The 21,254-nt window shown below is 35.5% G+C and overlaps 2 protein-coding genes and 1 non-coding gene across 11 annotated transcripts; all 3 read left to right on the forward strand.

The window, feature by feature from the left end:
* The first annotated feature begins 1,050 nt into the window (after positions 1 to 1,050).
* On the forward strand, positions 1,051 to 1,796 carry LOC107784261 (uncharacterized). The gene is made up of 2 exons (XM_016605361.2): positions 1,051 to 1,362; positions 1,500 to 1,796. Exons 1-2 carry the CDS (start codon positions 1,051 to 1,053, stop codon positions 1,794 to 1,796), a joined length of 609 nt encoding a protein of 202 aa, XP_016460847.2.
* Positions 1,797 to 10,619: 8,823 nt separating this feature from the next.
* On the forward strand, positions 10,620 to 20,967 carry LOC107797964 (uncharacterized). 9 transcript variants are annotated; one of them, XM_016620885.2, is made up of 8 exons: positions 10,620 to 10,961; positions 12,792 to 12,881; positions 13,634 to 13,705; positions 15,446 to 15,479; positions 15,746 to 17,501; positions 19,093 to 19,183; positions 20,446 to 20,625; positions 20,709 to 20,967. In XM_016620885.2, exons 2-7 carry the CDS (start codon positions 12,802 to 12,804, stop codon positions 20,483 to 20,485), a joined length of 2,073 nt encoding a protein of 690 aa, XP_016476371.2. In that variant the 5' UTR covers positions 10,620 to 10,961; positions 12,792 to 12,801; the 3' UTR covers positions 20,486 to 20,625; positions 20,709 to 20,967. The 9 variants fall into 9 exon arrangements, with proteins under 9 accessions (XP_016476371.2, XP_016476368.2, XP_075085102.1 ...); XM_016620882.2 differs by having other exon boundaries at positions 20,446 to 20,619; XM_016620884.2 differs by having other exon boundaries at positions 10,622 to 10,961; positions 12,797 to 12,881; positions 20,446 to 20,619.
* TRNAN-GUU (transfer RNA asparagine (anticodon GUU)) lies at positions 11,404 to 11,477 on the forward strand. Its single transcript has one exon. It is a non-coding gene; the product is annotated as a tRNA-Asn (tRNA).
* Positions 20,968 to 21,254: the final 287 nt, after the last annotated feature.

The raw sequence follows: 21,254 nt of genomic DNA on the forward strand, positions 1-21,254 counted from the left end.
GTGAAAGAATCTCTACCATGTAAAATACTTAGGCACGATGCGTTGCCTGAGGAAGTAAGAGTTGGATCAATCTTTGAGAACAAACAAAACATGACTAAATTTTTCCGCAGCTTGGAGATAAATCAAAAAGTTGAATTCACTGCTGTGAGATCATGTTCCAAGAGATACGAACTGAAATGCATCGTGGACAAATGTGGTTGGAATGTACGTGCTACCAGAATAAAAAATTACACAGTGTTCAGGGTGATAAAATATCATAACATCCATGAATGCTCGGTTGATGCAAGAAAATCAGATCAGAAGCATGCTACATCAAATTTTATAAGTGAACAAATTATAGAACATGTTTAAGACAAAAAGATAGAGGTTACACCAGCCTTTGTAGAAAATGAAATGAAAAAGAAATTTGGAATTGACATTGGTTATCACAAGGCATGGCGTGCTATTCAAAAAGTTGTTGCTTGCATAAGGGGAACACCTGAAGAGAACTACCAGATTCTTCCTTCATACCTACATATGATGGTGGCCAAAAACCCAGGAACATACATAAGCATAAAAAGAGATGCTCATAATAGGTAAGCAAAACAATACTAACCATCAGCCAGAAGTTTCAAATGTTACTATTTGAAAAACTTCACACCTTATGATTTGTTTTTTTTGTGTTTCAATGTACAGATTTGCTTACTTGTTCTTCGCTCCTGCGGCATCAGTAGCTGGTTGGTCCTACTATAGACCCGTTATTGCAGTAGATGTAACGTTTTTGAAGTCAAAATATCGTTTTGGTGTAGCAGATTCAGAAAATAATGAGGCATACATTTGGTTCTTCGGGGAAATGAAAAAAGCAATTCAAATCCGTCGTGAATTGGTTTTCTTGTCAGATAGAAACCAATCGATCGCAAATGGTATTAGAAAAGTTTTTCCTGAAGCTCACCATGGTATCTGCCTCTATCACTTTGAGAAAAATTTAAAGCAAAGACATGCAAAGGCCACTGTAATAAATCTTTTTCAAAGTGGTGCAAGGTCATACAAACGTGAAGATTTTAATCAGTAATGTCCCAACTAAAAATTATTGACAAGAAAACATACAATTACATAATGGAAGAGCCTTCCGAGAGATGGGCTCGATCGTGGTTCCCACGACGACGTTATGATATGCTAACAACAAATATGGTAGAATCAATGAATTCCTTTTTACTAAAAGGGAAAGAAATGCCTATTTTAAGAATGTTAGATTTCATCCAAGAAAAGCTGGGAGAGTGGTTTTATGAACGGAGAAAAAAGGCAAATGAAATTTTTCACAGAGTATCAATATGGGCAGAAGAAGAGATGACTAAGAAGATGGAATTGGCTTGCAAAATGTTTGTGAGTATATTTATTAACTTCAGCTTTTTATATCTGTTGTAGTAATTTACTGCTTACATTTAAAAAAAATCATACTTTTTCTTTTTGAAGCAAAAATACACTAATATAATTTGTCTTAATTTTTTATTCCTTGTTAGGTGTTCAACCTTGACTCAATGTTGTTTAGACTAAATAGTGAAGGAATTGAATTCATTGTGGACTTAAAGAAGAGAACTTGTGACTGCATGGAATTCCAACTTGATGAATTGCTCTGTCCACATGCAATTGCTGCTATTAATAGGAGATATTTGCAGAAATCTGATTACTGCTCAAATTGGTATTCAAGGGAAACATGGTTGAAAACATATGAAGGACATGTGAATACCGTGGGAGATCAAAATCATGGGAAATACCACAAAATGTACAATCTGAGATCACAAAACCTCCAGATGTAGAGATTTTACAAGGAAGAAGACAAAATAAGAGGCATATACCTGCGACTGAATCATCAGTACTATTCAAGTCTACCAAATGCAGTCGATGTAAACAAGTTGGGCATAACAGAACAACTTGCTTGTCTTCTCCAGCACCTCATCCATATTCCAAGAAACACACTGAAAAATACTCCAAGCTTCAATAATCCTTGGTCAGAATTTAGACTTTCTTTACTGTATGGCATAATTCAAATGTGATTTTTTTCATAGGAATAAAAAAAATAAGCTCTTGGACAATTTTATATACTGCTGAATTACAAATCACTCATTTTTGTTGTGCAGACTTACAGGTTTTGTTGCATTTTTAAAAAATATGCAATGACTTCTACGAGAAAAAACTTCAAGTTACAGTATGTGAAATACATATCCTTAAACAAACAAACACACACATACAAACACTCTCACATATGCGTACAACACACAAAAAGAAACGCATGTACAAACAAAAGTTGTAGCATCCCTAAGCAACTAAGAAGTATAAAGCAAATACCAACAAATAACAAGGATAATGCAATATAAAGCTAAGAACAAAGAGGGTGACAATTATATTGATATAAAAAGAGGTCAGAACAACACACATTTACAAACAAAACTTCAGCTCTCCGGGCTGAAGTTATACAAAATTAACCTAAAAAACTTCAGCTCTATGAGCTGAAGTAAACAAAAAAATAGCATTGAAAACATAAAAAAAGGATTACAAAGACTAACAATCATCACCATCATCATCGTCATCATCACAGTACTCCTCAATTTCTATAAATATCTCATCATCATCACTATCAGAGATAACTATAGGGTAGTCGGGCAAAAGACCACTGAATCCAAGAAGATCCATTTTTTAACTTGTTGAATTGATCACACAACTGACTTTGTTCGACGATTACTCTGTCCATAAGAGAAGGAAGAGTCTTCAGGTTGTTTTGCAGCTTGGAATAGTCGTTCCAGCTGGGAAACTGAAAACTATCAAACTGCTGCACAACCTTGTCGAACGAGGTTGAATAACTTCCACAATTACGTTCCATGTTAAGCCTGTTCTGGAATGATTGATTGGCAAAAAACTATGGTCTGATTCTCTCCCAATCAGCCTTTATTTGATCCCACAAAAGCATAAGCTTAGACATCGGTTTGTTATTGTACCACTCACATTTCAAACTCTCCCACTTCTGCATAATTTCATCCATATTAGGTTTCCCACTTTCACTTGCACCAGACATTTTTTCTTTAACAAAAGTTGAAAGACTAAGGATGAATACAAATTTAAAGAAATATGATAGAACTCTATGAATGACTATGAAATTTTCAAGTGAAGAGATTGTTAATATAGACAAAGAGTTCACCTAATCAATTTAATATCTATAAATGTAAAAGTAACTTTTCAGCTGTTTTTTACTGTTTTATGTTCAGAGAAATTGAATGAAACAAGATAAGTAGGTGGTAAAAACAAGTATGTTGTAAATGCAAAAAGAAATGTAACTTCAGCCCTAGTAAAACCCACAGTTTTTCTATAGTAAAAAAATAACTTCAGCCTGAAAAATAACTTTTCGGATCATTTACTATATGGTCAAACAAATTTAAATGAAAGATGAAGTAGTTGACAAAAGACAAAAAGAAGATAGTAAATGCAAAAAAGATAAGTATCAACTTAAAAAAAATACCAAAACATGCTAAAGTTTTTGTCCTAAAGCTTTTTCGAAAAACTTCGGCCCAATGTGCTGAAGTTGTTTAGTATATTTCCAAAAACTTCAGCACCTGTTAAGCTAAAGTTTTTCTATTGGATTCAATAATTTTTGTCTTAAGCTTTTTTCGAAAAACTTCGACCCAATGTGCTGAAGTTTTTTAGTATATTTCCAAAAACTTCACCACTTGATCAGCCTAAGTTTTTCTGTTGGATTGAATAGTTTTTGTCCTAAAGCTTTTTCAAAAAACTTCGGCCCAATGTGCTGAAGTTTTTTAGTATATTTCCAAAAACTTCAGCACCTAATAAGTAGAAGTTTTTGTGTTTGGATTTAATAGTTTTTGTCTTAAAGCTTTTTGAATGAAACTTCGGCCGAATGTCCTGAAGTTTTTTACCATATTTTCAAAAACTTCACCACCTGATAAGGTGAAGTTTTTGTGCCGGATTGAATAGTTTTCTTATGACTTTTAAACAAAACTTCAGCTCAAAAAGCAGAAGTCATGTTTAAGTTTTTTCAAACAAAAAAATGTACTTAAAATTCATGATAAAGGACACAAACATATTTGTATGACAAAAAGGTGAACTAAAAAAATAATTAATGTATATTCACAAAATCCAAATTATGTACAACCAATCCTCTAATCAAAAAATTCACACAGAGTCTCTTCAAAATCTCAATAATCATGTCCTTCTCGTTCTGCTGGAGTTTCATAGCCGTTATCTTTTTTCCACTTTCCATGAGCCCAAAGATTGGCCAATTATCTCCTCAATGCCAATGTTTGACTTTGATCGAAATTGAATACATCTTCTCTCTTCAACTGGATATCAATAAACTTAAGAGCAATATACCACAATCAACACTGCAAAAAACACATGAAAAAGAAATTAAAGAATAGTTAACACAAGGGCAAAAAATAATAAACATAAGATGCATGGTAAAACATATGTGAAACACATACTTGGTAGTCTGTTTCGGTGTGTTCATCCACTTAATTTGAAATTTTTCCACAGGACTGTCCCCATAAAATTTATTATGTTCCCCAAAATTCAAGCATTTGAGACAGTGTGGAATCAACCGGGCATAAATTTTGACATGTTCATGTGCTCGCTCGTATGTTGCATCGCCCATGGAATCATACACATATATAAATTTGTCTTCAAAGTCCAGAATTTCAAAAAAGTAGTGCGTAGATATCTGGCCCTCCCTTGGCTTAAGTCGAAATGGAAAGAATACTTTTTTGGCAGATGCCCATGAGATACCACAGGAAAGGTCGAGGCCTTTTACGTAGTTGACCACCTTTTCATTCGTTGATTCTTTCTCATACCAACAAAAGTCCGTAAGTGGCCTAATAACCGCTTTTTTTTTCAATCTGTTCTTCAGATATCTTCTTTCTATTTGATTTGCTCTTAAGAACCACCATTCTCTTTTGCTTCCTTTTCTCAATTATCTTCAACTTTTCTTCTGAAGGATGAATACTATCCAGGATAGTCATATACTCATCGAAAAGTAAATCTGTTACTGCACATCTTGATTTTGTATAACGTGGAAGGTGATAGCAATATTTTTTGCGCAAGTAATATACGCCCACATCAATATGCTGCAAATGGACAACGACAAATGATAACATGTGAAATTACCACTATGAAGTTTAGAAAAAAACACATTACACAACTACAAACAGCATGACAAAAACTTAAGCATATTCAGTTTTAGCAAATAAGCTAAAAAACTTCAGCAGTTTACTATGAATAAAGCTATACTACAGAAAAATAAGCTAAACTTTTGGGAAATACAGTTGAAAACCAATTCAAAAACAAACTTAATAACTTACTTCATCCGTAAGATCAGAGTCAAGGTCCATAAGCTCGGTAAAGAATGATTTTTGAATATCAAGTCCAGCTAATCTGAATGGATTGGAATCATATTCACTAGCATCCATCTCTAACCACTCTTTAAATCTTTGCATCAATCCACTGTCTTGATTAACATAATGGAAGGGACACCTTCTTCTATTCTTTCCTACTATCCAATCTTGCCCCCTTTGCTTTTTCTTATAAACTACATAAGGAGATCTCAACCAAATACTCTCCATACGCATCCTTTTCCCTTTTTTTATATTGTTTTCCTTTTGCCTTCTCTCCCTGCTGTTCCGTCACAACTAACTGCTGCTGTTCAACAACAGAGGGGAAACTACAGCCATCGTGGCAGATGCTTGACCAATTCCCTGCTGTTCACGACGTTCTTCTGTCTCTTCACGAACAACAACAACAACAGAATTACCTTTTGAATCAGCCCCTTGTGTACTACCAAGTGAAAGTGAACATAAATTGAAGTTGGGGATATCATGGTGTCACATATAAGAGAACTAGAAATCTTCCTTCTTTTAGGTTTTGGAAGCAGTTCCGATGCATCATATGAGATATGCAAAAGCAAGGAAAATATAAACATAAATAAAACTGATAGAGAACACACATTAGGCAATAAAACAGCCAGTAATCAAATTGCAGAAAATAATTACTTGGTCTAAGTGTTGCGACACAGATAAATAAATAATACTTACTAAATTTTATAAAATAATACCAACACACTTCACACCTGTCTGTGAGTCAACAGGTGTGAGTATATGTATTTCTCCTTTTTCATATTGCTGCAAAATCTCACCCAATTCTTTTCGAGCTGCCTCTAGTCTTTCTGAAAAATCATTCAAAAACATAAAAAAGAAAATAAAATATGTAAAATTTCAAAATGTAAAAAATATACTTCGATCAAATATAATAAATTCATGATCTATAGAATACCTTTACGTTTGTCTTCCGCTGTGGTTTCCCCAGGCTGCATGCCTTTCTCAATATCAGTATTTCCAGCATCATTCAATTGTGAACCAACGTCGACGACCGTTGCAATATTCTCTGGAAGGTTTTTCTCAACTCTACCTTCATTCAATTGAGCATCATCAGAGAGTTTTTGAGTTGTGGCAATTGAACCACGACTAGTTTCAACTTCCACAGCATTTTACTTTTTCGTAAAAGAGGGGGAATAGATCAACTAGTTTTTCTATATATAAAACATAGAAAAAATTTATACCTGTAGTGAAAATTTCACTACAGGATATTATAAAAAAACAGTTAAAACTTCAACTCTAAGAAGACTGAAGTTAGCCAGTCACAAACAAAAACTTCGATAGTTACAAAAAAAACTTCAGCTCTAGAGCTGAAGTTCGACAGTTACAAAAAAAAAACGTCAGCTCTAGAGCTAAAGTTCGACAGTTATAAAAAAAGAACTTCAGTTCTATAGCTGAAAGTTCACCAGTTACAAACCAAAACATTCACCAAAAAACATCCTGTAGTTTTTACAAAAAACACAAACACATAAAAATAAAACTTCAGCTCCTATCTAAGGTATAATTGAAATATTATAAACTTCACACTTTGTACATGTAGTAACAACTTCCTGTGTATCACCACCTAGAAGTTCATTGCAAATCGCTATTACTCCTGCATAACGATCGTCTTTCAGATTTAAAGTACCAACAGGTGCTTGATTTCCAATATCACTTTCCAAAGCACAACTCGGTGCATGTTTTTCAGTGCCAACAACTTGATCATCTGCACCTTTCTCTCCACCTTTACTCTGTCTACAGACATTGGATTGTTCCTCTCCACCTTGTTGTTGAACATGTTCAATGCCTTCAACAACTGCTTCATTATGTGTAGCATTATCATCTGCGACTTTACGCAATGCATCATGAGCAGTATGTTCTTCACTCTCAACAACTTAATTATGTGCACCTTGCTTGCTTCCAATATTCTCAGTTGATAAATGTTCTTCATCATTTACATCTCTGCTCAATCTAGCTACACTAGAATTATGCTCTTCAACTTGTTCTTGAACATGTTGATCGCCTTCAAAAGCCAATGGATCTTTGTAACAGTCGTTCCTCCTGTCATATTCTCGATGCTTACTCAAATCAAAATTGCCATCGTCCATTTCATTTGATTTGTTGACAATCATAAACAACTGTCCAATCTTCTCATCGAAATATTCCTAGAAAAAAAAATTATTAACAATGATTAATCTGAAATAAAATCAGCATAAATAAAAAGACTTCTCTATAAATTAGCTTACCTTCACTTTTACAAAAACCGCATCCACAATAGCAGTTCGCTCCTCCTTTTTAAACGTATCAAAAACTTCATTCACGATCGTGCTTCTTTCTTTTTCTGCATGCCTTTGAACCTCCGTCGTTAACCTCTACAATAAATACACAACAAAAATTCAGATATAGAAGAAAACTTCAGCTCAAAAAACATGTTGTACTTTTACAAAAACAAACCCAAAAAACTTCAGATCAAAACTTACAGAGCATATTGTATCAAGTAATTCATCGTCATCAAAGTCAGATGTAGACGAGGTAGAACGACTCTTGGTACGAGATGCTTCACCAATAAAAAGAGTTTGATTCGGTTCTTTTGGTTGATTCCAACTACGTGGTGATTCCCCAATGTCATGAGTTTGATTCGCTTCTTTTAATCGACTCTTTGTAGGTGGTGATTTACCAATGATAGGAGTTCGATTCAATTCTTTTGATCGACTCAGAGTACATGGTGATTTACCAGTTAAAGGAACTGCATTAACTACATATGAACGAATCCGACTGCACGGTAATTTCCCAATTAAAGGCATTGAATTCAATTCCTCTTCTGTAGGAATTATATCCAATACCCTAAAGTCGCGATATCTCTGTTTAATACAAAAAGGTATATTATGAGGAGAAAAAAACTAATACATCAGCATATAAACACAAATACAAAAATAAAAAAAAAGTAACTTACTTCATGAGTTTTGAACATATAATAAAGTTCGGGATATTTAGCCTCTCCCACGCATATATAACGTAACATCCTGGGGGCCTGAGGCATATCAAGGTACTCATCCTCTGCTACATACTTCTCCCGAATATCTGGGAAGCGCTCATAGAACCAAACACATAACGGATATGGAAATCCAGTAAGTTTATACGCAGTTGCATGATGTTTGTTCTGCTTGTCCAATGCATGTTTCAGTGAATAAATGAGCTTCTCATAAGCCATATTACCCGAAGGATATTCAATACAAAGCTTCTCGTCTTCAACGATAGATGCATGCTCCTCAATCACACATAACTCAGTATTTTTTCCAAACAGAATAGACTATACAATAAAAATTTCCATAAGCTTATCTGCATCATCATCACTCTCGCATACGTGTGCATGATTCACAACATTCTTTGGAATTACATTGCGAGTCATAAAACTTCGAATATCCTTCAAACTCACACCCTTGGACTTACCAAAATAGCGCTTCAGAATAGTGCTCTCTCGATTAAATGGTTTTTCAATATTATGTGTTGTGATCCGCAAACCACACATAATGTGAAAGTCTTTCAAGGGTGAAGGAAACATCATGCCCAAAAATCTTGAAACTAATGGAGTCTCGATCATTCATGAATATTCGAGAAAGACACAGACAATGAACCAACTTCATGCTGCATTTGAAATTCTCCATAGCAATAATGTATCTAAATGCACCATTATTAAGCTTATCCATTTGTGCAGGAGTCAAGAAATTTGCAATTAAACTCTTCAAATCATGGTTCCCCTTCCAGTAACCCTTAGAGTTAAACCATTATGTAAACTCAAAATATTTTTGTCCTGGTACTATAGGTGGAGGCTCAGGGACATAAGGACCTGGTGCTACTACAGGTAGTCTAGGTTTTTTAGGTGCTTTGCCTTCTTTAGCTACTTTAAGATCTTTAGGTGCTTTAGGATCTTTAGGTGCTTTAGGAGCCATCTGTCCAAAAAAGTAAAAGATACAAATAATAACATCAAGACATTATCAAAAAGATCATTTAAAACTTCAACACCTAAGAAGGCTTAAGTTCGACAAGTATAAAACAAAAACTTCAGCTCTAGAGCTGAAGTTCGACAAGTATAAAACAAAAACTTCAGCTCTAGAGCTGAAGTTCACCAGTAACAAACACAAAAACTTCATCTCCTAAAGCTGGACTTCACCAGTTACAAACACAAAAAACTTCAGCTCCTAAAGATGGAATTCACCAGTTACAAACACAAAAACTTCAGCTCTAGAGCTGAAGTTCGACAAGTATAAAACAAAAACTTCAGCTCTAGAGCTGAAGTTCACTAGTAACAAACACAAAAACTTCATCTCCTAAAGCTGGACTTCACTAATTACAAACACAAAAAACTTCAGCTCCTAAAGATGGAAGTCACCAGTTACAAACACAAAAACTTAATTCTGGTTCTCCATACAAGCACAAAACATTCAGCAAAAAAACAAAACACAAATTCAAAATAAAAAATAATGCCAAAACATGAAAAAAACTTCAGCTCCTATCTAAGGTATCATTATCATCTGTTTAACTCTGAAATTTTTTAAAAATTTGAGCGTCTAATCACAGAAGAATTTATAGAATTTTCATTAACAACATAAACACTCGTTCAAAAAACCTAAAAATAGAAACGTAAAAGTAAAACTAATGAGCTTATCAAACTAAACCCTATCATAAATATATGACTATCAAACCCAAAATCAGAAATTAAATCGTAAATAAAACCCAGAAAGTTAATGCAATGTACCTATGATTAAATCGTAATGTGGGAACAACGACGACTAGCAGTTGAAAATTCAAAACAACGACGAAAACCCTTTGATTTCAGAGAAGAGCAAATCAAAAAAACGCGAATAACGGGAGAAAAAGATAGAGACAGTAGAGGACTAGCGTATACTTGGAGAGAAAGTAGTCTTTTAATAAAGAAGGAAAAAATAGTCTTTTCAAATGGCTTTTAACAAAAAAACTGATACGGGTACAAACGGAAAGACAAAGCGGCTACAGGTTAAAAAGGGCGCCCCGTGCAATTTTTGCGCTCAATTAAGCACCTGGGCCGATTTTTCTAGGCCCAATTTCAACATATAACCCAGGCCCCAGCCCAGCTTGGATACCTGGTCCGCCCATCTGGCTTCAAGGACCAGCCAAACGACGCCATAGAACTCCAAAACGACGTCGTTCTGTCTTCCATCTCCCCAGCCCCAGCCCAACCCTCGCGCTCTCATTCTCACTGATTCTCTCATTCTCACACACGCATGCTCTCACGATCTGAAATTTGAACACAATCACAGAGAAGAGCTAAAAGTTGGAAATCCAAAAAAGAAGAAGATAGATACACATAAAAGCTTCAAAAGAAAAACAGGAGAAAATTGAGTGAAAAGAGAATTTCAAAGGCTCTTCCGATTTCTGCTGCATTACTTCTACAACTTCTGGGTGTTCGAGTTTGATTTTGGATTCAGAAGTTGAAGCTGCGTTTTGTTGATTCTCTTTCTTCCGAGCTCCAATTTACTGATTCCAGCTTATTTGGCTTTCTTCTCTTCTAAATTTGATCCTTGTGCAGTTTAGGTATGTTCTCCATAAAATTATCTCAATTTTGTTTCATTATGGAATCAATGTTGTTGTTTAGTTTATCTGTTGCTATTATATGAATTTATTTGTTAGATTTAATTTCAAACAATGAGTAGAACATTAATAAAATGAATTGAAAGCCGAGTGTTGATTGAATCTGGATTTCATGAGAATTAGAGCAACTCCGTGTGTTCGTTGATTGAATCTGGACTTCATGAAGTGTGAGTAATTTTGTTCGACTAATTGGATGTTTTCTGGCGTTGAAAAGAATCCTCACTAAATGGTCAGCACCAATGAGAATCAAAAGAAATAGGATGGAAGAACATAAGCTCGGATTTGGCTAATAGTGTAAAATGGCTATATTGTGACAACTAGCTTGTAGCCATGGGGAGGATTGGATCTGTAGTTTTAAATCCAGTTTGATGTTGCATAGTAAGAAGCTGGAGTAGCTCAGTTGGTTAGAGCGTGTGGCTGTTAACCACAAGGTCGAAGGTTCGACCCCTTCCTCTAGCGAAAATTTCCTCTTGCAGAAATGCAGGGTAAGACTGCGTACAATAACCTTTGTAGTCCAGCCCTTCCCCGAATCCCGCTCATACGCGGGAGCTTAGTGCACCGGGCTGCCCTGTCCTTTTTTGATGTTGCATAGTAAACTCATGAAGAGTATTGACTCAAATGTATAGTATTAGTAATAGACCATCATGCAATCAGCAACCTAAACAATTGCATCGAATGTGGCCATTTTGTAAAACATTTGCTCTGCAGTTGGTTTTCTAAAGTATGGTTTATGAGAATCTCATGACTGTTCTAAGTTTGCATTAGTATAAATTTCATTGCGCCTTGATAAGCAACGGACCAGGGAGAACGACTTGAAAAAATTAAACATCTTATTTCCTCAAATAAATTCCATAACTCTTAAACCTTCACATTTGATCTCAAACCTTAGAAAAAATAAACAACTTGTGAACATTCGTAGTTTGCTTTAGGCGCGCTTAATAAAATTATTGTGACTATGGGTACCGTTCCCGTGACATAGTCATGATACGTAACCCCAAAATTTGAGTGCACGCTTGCGTGACTCGACCCCCCCAACTTCAAAAGTAATAATAAAAATAAACATGTCGTAAATTGGGGGTGCATTTCACGCGACACGATTCACGATGTGTATAAAATGGCCCGTTTAAAATATTTTACTTTGCATACAAATTTTAGACAAAGAAGAGGGATACAACAAGGCAAGTTTTGATAACCTGAATGGAAGGACCTTGGCCCAAGCCCAAGTTACTTCTAACGGACTGGATTTGTTTCCAAGTATAGCGGGCTGGATAAACAACAAATAAATAGACCCAAATTCGAACTCCACTCACTCTCAATTTCTCGCCCACATTACGCTGGCGCTGTCTTCCTCTATTGCCTCCTTTTCATCTCTTTGTGCCGCCAAGTCCCTCGTTCTATGAAATCAAATAGTATGTTTCTCTTTCTCTGTTTCTCGATATTTTTCTTTATACACTTTACAATAATTTTTAGCGGTAAATTACAAATCTTTATGAATTTTGGATTATAATGCCGGGTTTGTTCCCATTTTTTAACAAAGCTTATAACTACTTCCTTGTATTTTTTAAAAATAAATATTCGTCTTATTTGATTTATGTGTGATAATGGTTATACTAAATTGAGTTTGAGTAGTAATGATAAATTTTCTGAAAACTTTAAATAAATAATTTTACACGCAAAAAAAAAAAACCTTTCTTAATTGATTTTAAGTTTCATGTAGAATTGAAGAATCACTTGAAGCCTGAAACCCCTATATTTTCTTATCTGTTGTGAAAGAATAGGAGAAATGGAGGGCTATATGGAGGATTGTAGGGTGTTGCTATCTCAATTGAAGCAGCAAGATAAAGACCTAAGGCTCAAAAGAAGGTAAACCTTTTAATTTTATCTTCTGACCTTAATTTAACTCTTCGTTTTAAATATAATACAATGCTACGATCGAATTTTTTGGGATGACGATGGTGTCTAGGCCAAGCTTGCACGCACTTCAACTATGCCATCGGGTACCTGTTACCTCCCACCTGTACCAGTGTTAGGTAACTTTGTTCACCAAGACTTGGACGTATGGGAAGAAATCACCTAGTGCTTTTGCCGCCATTGTTATTTGAACCTGAGACCTCATGGTTTTCAACCCACTTCATTGACCTGGATTTAGATACTGTTAGCACATTGATGAACTTTGCCAATTAATGAGTGTAACTTTCGTTTTGTTTAATACTCCCTCTTTCTCATTTTATATAATTGTGTTTCACTTGATTTATAAGAGATTAATGGCCGTGGAAGAAACTATTCAAGTAAGAATTGAAAAATTAGTTTGATAGACAAAACATTATAAAGTATGAATAGTTTCTTAACTACTTGCGCAGCCTTTGTTCAGTTTATACAAGTGAAATAAAATTTACTTATAAAAAAAAGTTGAATAATTAAATGAATTCAATGTAAGTTTGTGTAGAAATAAGATGGTGTCAAACATTTTAGGACGTTCTAAAATGGGAAGACTGTTGTATTAAATTAGACGGAGGGTGTAATTTTCTTTGTATCAGTAACGTATGAAGTGTTTGTGGGAAATGGGAATAATCGATTTTGAGTATTATGTTAGAGATAAGAAATTCATTCTGCAGGTGGTTAATGGACTTGCATTTATCGGAACGAGAGCGAAAAAAGATGGAAAGACTCAAACCTCATGGTGATATGTGAGAACCTTCTTTTGTCTTTAAATTTTCTATATCTTTTTTGTAAAAACTCTTCTTTTCCACTTCTTGGATTATGGCTGTCTAGTTAGTAATAGCATCTCTCCCTAGAAAGGGCATGTTAGTCATTGCACTGCTTTCGTCATTGAATATTTGCAAATTGAGTGCTCAATTGAATGCACAGATATTGGGATGCAATTGTCTGTGAATTTCATTATAGTTTTCTGGACTATCCCTTTGCGAAATTTCCTTCTTCTTTTATTAGCTTTGGCTAAGTCAGGGAAGTCGTGTTAAAGAACACTTGCTGAGTGTTGTGATACTTCATTTTATATGTTTGCAGACCATAATGTAATGAATCACATTTTAATGACGGTTTATGTAGCTAATGAAATTCTGAAACTTGATATTTGTAAATGAGATGAAATATAATAAGTGTACATGGTCCTTATTATCAGCGTCCACAAATATGGATTGCATTTTTTCTACCTTCATAGATAGGGGTAAGGTCTGCGTACAGCCGTACACACTACCCTTCCCAGACCCCACTTGTGGGATTACAATGGGTTTGTTGTTGTTGTTGTTGTTGTACAGCTCATGCAAGTCCAAGGACAAAGGCACTTACAGAAATAGCCAATTGCAAGGATACTTTCCAAAAATACGCAAATATCACCCAAATAAAAAAACGCAAATATCAGAATTCTACAATCACTTATAAGTTATAATATCAATGAAAAGGCGTTCCCAAGAGTTCTGATAGAAGTGAAGTGAGTTCCGTTTCAATTTCTCTTAAATGCTGATTATTCCTTTCCGTTGAGATGCACTAAAAGAGACTTGCGGAGATATTTCTCCATATTCGTATATATTTTTCTTTGAAGTGCATTTTCCAGCCATTAACAACTTTTCTACTGATGGGGGGCATATATCATTGAACCCTGCCAGCACAACACAAGTGACCAGCACACTAAAGCTCAGGGACAATGCAATAGCAGATGGTTAACAGTCTTCGGCCCCTCTGAAAAGAACACAACAGTTACTAACCATAATACTTCACAGACAATCACCAGTAAGATGTGATTACTTATGTATCGACTATCTTCCCATGCAAAAACTACAGAATTTAAATGTGATATGCATTGCCTCATGCCTTTCAAGGATCCTTAATCCTATATTCTCTTAGTGTTGATTGTAGTATGATTTGACCCAGAAATTAGCAGTCCCCAAGGTTGATGGATTAGATGGACATAAGTGATGACACCCAATCTCTTATCCAATCCTCTCCTAATGCCCCTCCACATCGAACAACTGTTTAAACCATCGTTTCTTTCTGAGTTCCATCAGAGAGTATCAACACCATATTCATATTTGTGATCAGTGACCTCCATCTACAGAATTTTGTAGTAAGTAAAGACCATCCACAGTTTACGCTCCTTGTTGCTAAACTTTGAAATCTATTTTTCCAAGTGTGCTTGTTTAAACACAGAAATAGATCCAATACGTAGGCCACACTTTGTGATATCAGTCTCCTTGGCTCTTTTAAAGCATTGTATGTTTTTATGAAAGAGGTTTCTTATACTCTTTCTACAGCCTGATTAAAAGTATACAGTACCTTATTATGTGGGTTGCTCTTGTTTATGTATTTTGTTATCTGGATTCATATTGCATTAGCAATGGTTGCTTGTTGTTTTCCTAGTAAACTTTTTGCACTTCTAACTCCACGTCTACTCTTTGATTCTGTATCTGCAGGACTTTACCTGAATCATTGATTAGAAAAGATGATGTAAGTGTTCTTTCTAATGCTTGCTGATGTAATGACATTCTGCAAGTCGAAGTAGATAAAACATACCTCAGTTTATTTTTTTTAAAAATCCAAATGATACTGCTTATATGTAACTTCTGAAGCAAAAGAGTTTGAGTATTCATGCACTCTTTATTTTTAAAAAATCTGATTCTTTTTGTATTGAATATTATCTGCTTTTGTTAAACTAAGTTGCAAAATTTTTCCCCCCACTAAGCTGATATAGTTTCTGTGTGTCTTAATTGCAGTTATATTATGAAAATATTAGAACTTCTGTTGCAAAGGCATTTGGAGTGCATAAGGATGAAAGGACAGGTCCTGATGCTCCAGCCATATTGCTCTTTAATTCAGCTGAGAATTTGGGATGCATATATTCCCTGCTTGATAAGATGAACAACAAGGGGTTATGCTGTATTGCGGAGACAGTAACTGGTGGTTCAATTACTTTTGAGAAAACCAATTGGCAAACGAGAAGGATAATAAAGCAATTTCTTCCCAAAATTCTCCATAACCATGATGATTCCAGTCAAAGTCGGATTAAAAGAATTTCTCAACTCCTCAATGATCCTCAAAACTTCCATGTTAACCATGGGGTTCTTTGTTCTACCTCCATATCCTTTCGAAGTGCTGCTATTTATATACTGGATAGACTTGAGGAGCTGTCTCTTCTAACTTTGAGTAAAATGCATAGAAATCTCAGGGATGTCACTGGATACACCCCTAAGATGCAGTCTAAACGAATAGGGTGGAATATTGAAAATTTAGTTAAACAAATCAGGAGAACATCTTTGGAAATACTATCAGACTATGAAGAAGGGGATGAGCCACCAGAACCCCTGGCCAAGGCTTTGTCCGTGGCAACCTTAATGTTAAAGCCAAAACCTGATTGTCCCTCTCAGATGGTGTTCCAAAAACTTTCACCAGATATAGAAGCATTGCAGAATGATATAGCAAAAGCAATCAGGATACTAGATGATAAAAGAAAAATAAGTTTTGCGGAGTTGGGAAATTTGCCGCTTGTACTGGATTCGAATGATAAAGCTGCCAAAGAAAGTGTTCGTTTGCGTGTGAAAGTGAGGAAACTGTTGACTGAGTATCTTCTCGAATGCAGCGACTTGCAGTCTATACCTGAAAGTTTACTAGAAAGTCTTGCTATTATTAACAAAACATCTAGGCATGCATCTAAGAAAACCTACTCAAATAAGGAGGTTGAAGAGGAAGTAGAATGTGTGCTGAATATTAGTGCTCAGATAAAACAAATTGTTTGGGATTTACTTGCTGAAAGTGATGTCAGTGAAGACTTTGCTAATGCATACATGGAGAACATCGAGGAAACTTATTTTGAAGCTGGTGATGAAGATGAGAATCTTTCTGATCATCCTCGAAATTGTAGGTCTGATTCTAATTTCTCATACAGCCAATTAGAAAGTGTCGGTGAGATAAACCAATGTGGCTCCAAGTCTTTATCCTCTCTGCTTTCACCCAAACACAAGTTGAACGTCAAACTTGAGTCAATGTATACCGATGAAGTAGATTCAGTTCATTCCAATTGGTTTGACAATTCCTCGTCATTCTTAGAAGGTGCTAAGAGTATGAGTGGAAAAGATTACCATTTTAGAAGCATGGGCGAGCACAGAGGAAAGCATTCGTGCCCATCTATGTCCACCAGAGATCAGAATAAATTTTCTACAACTTTCTTGCCTAATATAGGATCAGACAGGAACGATATGGATCAAAAAGAAGTTGCATGGCATCTAGGATGCAGGCCACCAAGATATACATCGGAAGAGTGTTCAGAAGAAAAAAATGCATCGTCTCGCAGGAACAACTTGAGTAAAAATCAGTATCTTCTTATTCAGGAAGCTTCTGATGATACTAGTATGGTTGCTTACAGTCTTGTCGGCTGTATGTTGAATAAGTTTGCTCAGTTGGATGGGCTACAGTTATCTGATGATGATGTATCATATCTCCAAGGCAATACATCAGATCCCAACAATTTTGAAGGTATGTGAACCCAGAACTCTCCTTGTGCTGCTTCTGAGTCTAAACAATTGGGTAGTCACTGAAAAAAGATAATGTCTTTTGATTGTTTTAGACAGATTCTCTGTTCCTGCCTTTGCTTTTTATATTTTCCATGTCTAAACAGCACTCCATGGGCATTTAAATTTCTAAGGCGTCACTTAAGGAACATCGTGCTTGGAAAACTCTCGTAAGGTTTAGTATACCTGCATTTTGAGTTACGGGAAGCACTATGCCTACCTAGTGAAGTGGCTGTTCTGAATATCTTATCCTGTGAAAGTTGAGATCTCAACTGTTCAATCTTGCTCTGACCAACAAGTCACACCTTTAAAGATTATCTGGGGGGATTATGCACTATATGAGCCTACTCAGACGTAGCATGAAAATTTATCTATCTTGGCTCGGCTCGGTTGAACTCTTTCTCAAAGGCAGTTAAACATGCCTGAAAATGCCTTTGGAAACACATTCTAGGGGAAAGACCTAGTGCAAGTAAAAAAGGGAAACAATTATTACGCGTAGGATTGCATGTTCTATTGATGCTTCATCTCATTGGTATGGCAATGGGTGGGTATTCTGTAGGATTGCTATTAAAAAGGTGTCCTGAATAGTACAAAATGAAATGAGATTTTAGGTTGAGCACTTTAGATTTATTTTGTTCCCTTTTTCTTTTCTTTATTCTTCTTTTGCTGACCCAAATATATTAGGATTGAGATGTTGCTGTTGTTGGGGTAGGAAATAGTGGCAGAGGAAAAGATCATAAGAAAGGAGGGCTTTTGGTGGGATTTGAACCTTGTACCTGAATGAGTAGGATAAAAAGGCAAAAAAGAAAAAGGAATTATATCCGCTGAGAGATAAAAAAGGATTCTTACATATCTTGTTGGTGATACTGCAATTTGTTCTGATTGCTGTTTTATCTTTTCGATATTCTGTTTCTTCAGGTCAATTTATCTTCCTATTTTGACTTCTGAATGCTGTCAAGAATGTGTGGGATGTCACTTATGTGATGCTTTTTAGGTGGCAGACTCTACGTTGTATGAGAAGTCAAAGAACCTGTCGAAAAGTATGTTTCAGTAAGAAAAAGGGAAGATGAACACAGAGAGGCTCTTAAAAAAAGAATAGAATGGATAGGACAGGCGCATAGTAAAATTGAGATTTAGAATAAAACAAGGCACAAATGAAAACCAAGCAGGGAGTAGAATGGTTGTTTATTATCTGAAGATAATATGCTTAAGTGAGTGAGATTGATACTGCAATGGTACGTTGATGTTGCTGAATCCTAACCTTTGTAATATCTACAAGAGAATTGCGCGTAAATTCCTCCAAGTTACTTTGCTATTGCTAAATCCCTGGACACTTGAAAGTTATGGATGGTTTTAGATAGCTTGAGTGATTGTCAGCAAAGTTTCATAATGTGAATTTGCTATTATTGTGACATGATTCAAAATCCTCTGAAGGAGCTTTGAAATATGAACCTTTACCAAAATATGGTCCCCTATACTGGTTCTCTTGCTTCCAATCCTTGAAAGTTTGAAATTTTTGTATTTTTGAAGGCTGGTGTTTACTAATTTCTTTACAGTTCTCAAGGACAGGGGAAGCTTCTCTGATGAGACCACTAACTCCTTAATGCTACATGTTCTTGAAGAGATAATTCCTTCATTTCCGGACAGGTACTTCTGAGTCTGCTAGTTTCTTTATAAATTAATGTTACATCTACACATTATATAGTGTTTTTTATTTCAACATAAATGGTAAAATATCATGAGGATGGAAGCTGCTTGAATCTGATAAGCTTATTTGTAAACAAATTTTCTACTTTTCATTACAAAAAGGAATTTCTAAATCTTATACTTCACAAGTCTTGCGATCAGAAGGCTGCTGCAGTTGAATTCTGTGGCCCGAACCTCAAATTGCTTTTATTCTAACAGAATTTTTCTTTACTTCCTATCCATCCTTAGTAAATTATAGAATATTGCCAGAACTGTAAAATGTGGCCGCCTCGCTTTAGAAGAAGTAAAGAAAGAGAAAAAAAACGTTTTCCAAAAGCAAAATTATGACCAATTAGCAAAATATGACCTGTTGAGCTCGCTTCATAAAAGTGATGTTATGGGCCTTATAGCATTATATGGTAAAAGGACTTGAGCAGTTACGGCAACTTCAGTGTAAATTGGTAAAGGACAGAGGATAATAGATAGAATTAGAACAATATTATAATAGAGGATTATCAATATCAACCTTCTGAATTGATCTTTAGTGGACATGATTCAGAATCCTCTTTAGTTTCGGCACGGGGAAAAAAGAATTTTGCCTCTCTATGCTTGCTGTAACTAGTCTTTTGGTTTCCATTAGTAGATCTGGATAGAGACAACTCTAGTTTTTTGGTCTTAGCAAGTTATGACATTATAGAAACTCCATCTGCTGTGAAACTAATAGCCGATGTGATATATTATAGTCCAAGGACCGACTATTTCTTTTTTCAAGGACTGACTATTTCTTTTTTAATCAAGTAGTTAACATTTCCCTTCAGTAAGCATTCCTTTGGCAAAGAGGGGATTTGTGCATCCAATGATAAGATAAATGGCCTTGAATTGTCCTGAGTAAACTACTGGGGTCTCCTGTAGTGTAGTAAAAGGGAAGAAATAGGTTTTTCTTTATCCTAAAAAACACAAGAGGGATGCTGTGTATATAAGTTAACAAGCCTTAGACCCTAGTGACGCGTTTTAAACCCGTGAGGGCCTAGGCCCAAAGCGGACAATATCACTAGCGGGCTGGGCTGTTACAGTAGTAAAAGGGAAGAAATAGGTTTTTCCTTATCCCAGGATTCTTGCATTATGAACTAAAAAAGAGGAACTCAAGCTCACTCCACAGATTTCTTCCTTACGGCGCGTGCTTATGATTGTTAATGAGGTGGTTGAATGGTTTCTGTATGCAGTGGTAAAGAGCATCTGAAGGAGCTGTTGGGCGTGAGGTAGCTTCTGAATCCTCGAGGCATTGATGGGAGCATAGCCCAAGGCTCAATTATATAGAAACTGACATAGATTTGGTTGGTGACGGTATCTTGCAAGGACCGTGATTCCTGCATTGTTGGAAAGAGATGCGCTTACACGTAAGTGTAGGTTTGAAACTTCTTAATCAATTGAAGTCATGTTTATGTTTGTTATATTACAACTTCTTTTTTCTCTATTTTGGTCACAGTTTTTTGGAAGTAGCTAGAAAGATTGTCAGGGCTTCACCAATTGTGCACTTGAATAGACACATTACGACTCTAGCTGGAAATCCAGTCTGATGAACATGGTGCTGATGTTGCTTACGCAATGAAGAATTTTGGCCAGAAGAGCAGAAAATTTATCCTTTTCTAGGCCTAGATATGTATGTATATGAATTCGTTTGTACTTGTTATTTGTTAACTTATATTTTTTGGTTAATATTCGTATTGGACAAGCGAGAAAATAAATTTCTGGTAATAGATATGATATATCGGCATTTCATTTAATCTAAGAGAGATGTAAACACTTGATTTCTCATGGGCGATAGATAATTACAACCTCAGTGAAATGCCAATTTGAACAACTGATGTTGGACTAAATCTTATGGAAATCAGCGTTGTGTTTTTCACTTTTGTACATGTATACGAGGTTTATGTCGTTACGGATTACTATTAGGTATAAACATGGTGAATGGTGTATTATTGTGTTTGTTTTTTTCACTAATTGAGTATACCAATCAATAAAAAATGAACTG

This window comes from Nicotiana tabacum, chromosome 1 (genome assembly GCF_000715075.1).
Source record: "Nicotiana tabacum cultivar K326 chromosome 1, ASM71507v2, whole genome shotgun sequence".
NCBI lineage: Eukaryota > Viridiplantae > Streptophyta > Magnoliopsida > Solanales > Solanaceae > Nicotiana > Nicotiana tabacum.